Consider the following 5611-nt stretch of genomic DNA (forward strand, 5'->3'; position numbering starts at 1 on the left):
TGCGGCCAGCTGCGCAAAAAAGGTCGACGAGGATAAGGAGGCAGGCAGCGAGTCGCCGACGACCAGGGCACGGCGGCGGCGGCGGCAACCCGTGAAGCCGAGCGCCGAGTTGAAGGGGAGGAGGCCAGCGGACGCGTAGCCTCCGGTAAGCACCATGGACCGTGCCACAGAGGCGACGCTGGCTGCAGGAAAGCCTTTTGGTGATGAAGGAGTGGGCGGACACAAGCATGCAGCCATGCACAGCCGGTATTTATAGCAAGCAGCAAAGAGACAGAGCACAAATTGAAGACAACTACCACACATGCTGCAGAAACACCCAGAAGGTTGTACGAAAGCGGCAGCCGACAGTATGAAAAAACCAGAAGGCGCGGGCGGCAGCCGACTCCAACACGGCGCACGTGGCGGAAAGAAAGCGGGAGTTGGAAGGAAGAAGCAAGCAGGCATGCAGAACCAGCCAAAACGGAGAATGGAAATCGTGGCCAACTCCATCTCTCCATGACCGGGACATGCAACCAATGGGGAACTGAGTCCTCAATTTATTATGTTTTCCAGCCGATGTGGTGGCCTGGCCTTGGCCTAATACCCACCCAACCCAACCCAACCAAAACCAATCACCCACACACACACACGCCATCATGCAGCATGCACTAGTAATCCACCTACGACCCCTCTGCCCAATTGTGCTACTACTCATGCAGCTCGCTCCACTTGGTTCGTTGGCGTTGGCGATTAGATTAGCCACCGGTACCAATCCCTGATCCATAATTGCACCGGCGCGTTCGGATTCAGACGCACGCATGCAGCGGAGACATGGACGGAGAAAAGTCTCACCCCCGACTGATTAGTGCATGCTGGCTGGCTGGCTGGCTGGCTGCCGATGCCTAACCTAACGCGGATATGCTCGCTTTGCTGCTGCTCACACCAGCAGACACCCGGATTAAGCCCAGCGACTGGGTACGTACGAACCACCGGATCAATTGTATACCAGATCAAAATCCCCCACTAAAGCACGTGTCACCCATCCATTGGGCTGATTTTAACTGATAAGAAAAAGTCAAAAATATCTGGTAAACTAAACCTGATCAGGTTTAATATATTTAGAATGCTTGCATGGAGAGAAATGCAAGGAACAAAACAATGATTGGCTAGCTGCATGCACGGTTAATTTCATGGCTAGCTGCATGCACGGTTAATTTCATTCTAACTTGTGTTATCGCCCGGTGATGGATGAAGCACCGGCTTTCTTCTTTCTAATACACGTTTATATTAGGTAGGTTATTAGTTGCACGTTATATTAGGTAAGATCGTAAAATATATCCGTTGCACGTTAGTATTTGGTAAGATATCAATTACTTTTTCCGCAGAAATGATACGATATTAATTACATGACAGATTTCATGGGATAGCGTGAAGTCAAAACGTGTTTATAACCAATGACAGTGGTGGGTAGTTAGAGCGTTAAACATGTTTGATGCTCAACATTGAAGCAATTTGAACAGTTAGATAACATGATTTGACGGCCGAGATGCTTTGGATCTGCCTCTTTGGGTCTTTTTATATTGGTATAGATATATATAAGATTTTGCTGGTGTGGAACATCTTATAGCCGACTAAGAGCATCTTCAACAGTTTTGTATGTTAGTTTGTTGGTAAATATGTCATGTCATCAACCAACACCTTAACATATAACAACTCCAATAGATTGTATCTAGTTTGCGCAATAGGATGTGAGATAATAAATAAGATGCTCCCTCATTCTACATTGGAGCTTGTGCAAGGGGTGTTGGTTCATGTACTACATATAACCTTCTCCTCTTTCTTCATTTATTGTATGACACATCATAAAAAATCCTATGCGACAAATTCTACCAATAACTATCTTACAATCATTGGAGATCTCCTAAACCCACCAGCACGTCACATTTAACATTCAAAGCCGCATCCCTCAGAAAAAAAACTCAAGGCCGCATCCCCAAAAAAACAGCTTCTCAAGGCCGCACGACGCTCCCGAACGCCGCCCTCGCCTACCTCTCTTCCTCGCCGGCGGCGATGATCCCGCAGGGTCAGAGCAGCTCGCTGGAGCGCCTCCACAACGTTGAGCAGGTGGCCCACATCCAGCTCACCTCTTTCGGCCCTCTGGTCTGATCGATTTGGTCACTGAATCTTGATGTGGCGTCGTGCTCGTTTGTTCTTGTGCAGCGGATAGTGCGGGTGGTGGAGCTGTCGGGCGCGGTCATGGAGGAGCTCGGAAACTCGCAGGGTCCCCGCGCCGAAGCCGTAGCCGCCCACTGCCGCGAGTTCATGCTCTACATGAAGGTAACCCCATAACCCCCATCCACCCGACGCTCACCGCTCTTAGATCTATATTTGGCCCTTGCTTATGGCTGGATGAAGAGGGGCCAGTGAGGGATGTTTGAAGCTGTAACCTGCGGCAGACGGAAATTGGATGTGCAATTTCGAAATGAGCCAGCAGAATCACTGGTTCTGAACCTGGAATTTTGTTTTGCTGTAGCATTTTAGCTCATTGCTTGCTGGAAGCATCAAGATGGCCTGGTATTAGGGGGAAAATACATACTTACCTACGTGCTTGGAGTTTTCTTCCATTTTCTTGATCATGGGATAACATGCTTTGTGATATATTATGCCCATACAGACATAGTGCAAGCTGAAATTTGCTGTGCTTTTGATTTGAACTTGCTGTATTCTGATGGCTTGAGTGCCATTGTTCTGAACTGCAATACTTTTAGTTCCAAGCAAAGCACGGTTCCATATTGATGAGATGAGATGATGATCAACTAATCTTTTCTTGGAACCTGTGCAGACAGAAAGAATGCTATTCGCTGCCCTGTAGTAATTTTCTGGGGTAGTAACGCTATCTGCCTGTCTGCACTGCTTATTTGATTGTCATGAAATCAGGATTTGTTGGCAACCGATTGGTTTAGGCCTTTCGGGTGTCATCTAAAATTCTTCTCTGAGCCTTTAACTCAGACACAGTGTTACAGTCTTTCCAGCAGAGTACTAGCCAGATATGTGAACCCATTCGTTAATCATACATTCGTATGACAATCACGTCATTGCTTTTTATTACACACAATCTCACATTATGTATATCATGAATCGTGTGTGATAAATACATTGTATTGTGGTTCGAGCAGGAAATACAAACAACTTTGCGCGAGGAAATAAAAAGTGCTTGTGAATATCGTCCATTTGAGAAGTGCGACTATAGTGCAAGAATCGCTAATGAGATTTGTTGCAAAAAGCTGGAGTATGTAATTGAGAAGATGGATGCTATGCAACTAAACATGGAGCAAAGTTCTAATGGAGTTTAGCTAGTTGACTGGCATTCTAGTACCCGGAGGTGAGGTGGTGAGTGCAAGGGCATCATGTGACTTCCCAACTCCAATTCCTTATGTTCTCTTGCTATACCTAGTGCGCGTGTTATATTGTTTGTTTAACTTGAGCTCATTAAATGATGTAGATGAGAACAATTGTAATAATCTAAAAAGTAGATATATTGCTCATAAGATGTTACTAGTGCTGTACTGCTGTGCATTTCATTGATTTCATATATCAAAGCATTACAGCTCTTTCAGATCCTTCAATTGTATTTCCACTTAGTTAGCTTGGAAAATCTTGTCTACTACGGACACCTCTTGCAAATTGCAAAGGAGTTGTAACTCCCAACAAGCTTATTTCCTTAAAAAATGTAACTGGTACAGTGTTCAGCTCTACGTACCTTATGAGAGGTAAGCCCTGATAGTTGTTGATTTCCATCGGCATCATAGTCCAACAGTCAGTCAGGGCTGAGGTCTCTCCATATAAGCTATATGCCAGACCATGTTTACCTCTTGGTGGAATCCATTGTAACTTTGCATCCATGAATGCTCTAACTGGGTTGACTATTTTTTCGTTTGGTCTTGATGTTCTTCCATGCACTATTCGTGTGCGAGAGATACTAGGACTTGAGAGTTATGTTGGAGTGACCAGACCAGAGAGTAGTTTAATTTAAATTTTTTGGTTTAAACATGTATTTTGTCCTGCAATCATTTTAATATGCTTATATTTTGATCAGCCACCTTGTTGCATGTTTTGCTAGTAACATTTGTTTTTTGCACCTCGTAGTGATCCTCCTGTTTTCAAATAAATGATGAGGTTGTTTTTTCAGGGTTAGGAGCAGCACAGACCTGACCAAGCATGACTGTTAAATTGTTAATGAAGCTTTCAGATAATTACTTGTCCGTTCGAATGCGCAAAGCTTTGTTCAACTCTGAGTGAGGAGGTGTTTCACATACAGTACATTGAACTAGGAGATCGTCCATTGTATTACTGTACATCGGATGTAACTACATGTATAAGTAAGAAAGGTTTAGTGGTGTGGTCGCACAACTCTGAGATGTGGAGTACTACATGGTTTCCTGCTTGTTCCTAAGAAACTTGCACGGGGTTCGCTATTCTAGCTGGTGCACCCGAAAGCCGGCCGTGTCCGTCAGCTTCCTCCTGCGGAACGAATCGGCTCTCCATCTTTCGAGCTTGTTGCAGAGGTGCTCCGGCCAGTACGTGCTCCCATCGTCGACGTGCATCTCCTCGAGAACCATGGCGTTCTCCACCAGGAACTTGGCGAGCTGGACCTGGACGCAGTCCGCCTCCTTGGCATTGAACTGCAGCGTCACCTTCCGCAGACTCGTCTGCAAGCAGCTGAACACGCCGTCGTCGGTCAAGACCGCGGGGAGCTCCGAGACCTTGCTGACGGCACGACGCGAGGAAGCGGTCATGGATGCGAGCCTGTTGAATCGGTCCATGGACTGGGCGAAGGGGCTTCTGGCCGGATCATTGGTGTCGGGCTCGTCGTCGTCGCGGTACCATTGCGTCATGTTCAAGTTGAGCCGGAGCTCGGACATGGCCGGGCAGGAGCGGAGCAGCCTCGCCATTGCCAACGCGGCGCTGCTGCTCGTGTATGCTACGCACCTGCCATGTGGGCCAGCCAAGACCAAGGCCTCTCCTAGAAGCTGACTCGGTCAAGCCCAGCAGGTAACCGGCGCTCGCGTGACCGGCTTGGCCCATCTACCGGACGTGCCCCTCTTAAGCAAAAACTAAGGCTAACTTGAGGGGATAAGGAGGGTAAAAGAATATTTTGTCCGTCTATCTTCTTCCTATCCGCTACTCTGTATCTCCGCTTTCCCCTCTTCTCATCTACAGAACTATGTGTTATTGTGACTGAATCCTTTGTGTGACACAAAGCGATTGCTACTAATCTCTGTGGGTTCGTAGCAATTGGAATCAGAGCCACCGATCTTTCGGCATCATTTCCCACCGATTTTTTTTCCCAGCCACGACGGGGAAATCTGCGCGCCCAACGTTGACGGACAGGATGGGGGCGGCAGAGCTGACCATCTCTGAGCTGCAGAAATTGATCCAAGCGACGGTGATTCAGAGCAAGGCCGTCTCCGACGCGGGGGTCCGCAACTCCAAGCGGATCGACGAGCTCCGCACCACGGTCGACTCCTTCTCTGAATCGACCACCAAGGCTCTCTCCGATCTCACCAGCTCCACGGCGACGGCGACCCAGCGTGTCGAGACTACGCTGGACCGCATAATCACGGCCCACAAC

The 5611-nt window shown here is 47.7% G+C and overlaps 1 protein-coding gene across 2 annotated transcripts; it reads left to right on the forward strand.

Annotated features, from left to right (window-relative positions):
* Positions 1-1925: 1925 nt before the first annotated feature.
* On the forward strand, positions 1926-4392 carry LOC123127215 (mediator of RNA polymerase II transcription subunit 11). Of its 2 annotated transcripts, none has more exons than XM_044546796.1 (4): positions 1926-2103; positions 2200-2316; positions 3156-3369; positions 4169-4392. In XM_044546796.1, exons 1-3 carry the CDS (start codon positions 2050-2052, stop codon positions 3330-3332), a joined length of 348 nt encoding a protein of 115 aa, XP_044402731.1. In that variant the 5' UTR covers positions 1926-2049; the 3' UTR covers positions 3333-3369; positions 4169-4392. The 2 variants fall into 2 exon arrangements, with proteins under 2 accessions (XP_044402731.1, XP_044402732.1); XM_044546797.1 differs by having other exon boundaries at positions 3156-3361.
* The last annotated feature ends 1219 nt before the right edge of the window (positions 4393-5611 follow it).

The sequence above is a fragment of the Triticum aestivum genome, chromosome 6A, assembly GCF_018294505.1.
Source record: "Triticum aestivum cultivar Chinese Spring chromosome 6A, IWGSC CS RefSeq v2.1, whole genome shotgun sequence".
In the NCBI taxonomy this organism is placed as follows: Eukaryota; Viridiplantae; Streptophyta; class Magnoliopsida; order Poales; family Poaceae; genus Triticum; species Triticum aestivum.

Excerpts from the sequence above, each read along its gene's own strand:
- LOC123127215 (XM_044546796.1), top strand. The coding sequence starts at position 2,050 with ATGATCCCGCAGGGTCAGAGCAGCTCGCTGGAGCGCCTCCACAACGTT. Across the intron at positions 2,104-2,199 it reads GCCTCCACAACGTTGAGCAG|CGGATAGTGCGGGTGGTGGA; the intron begins GTGGCCCACATC and ends GTTCTTGTGCAG. Across the intron at positions 2,317-3,155 it reads AGTTCATGCTCTACATGAAG|GAAATACAAACAACTTTGCG; the intron begins GTAACCCCATAA and ends TGGTTCGAGCAG.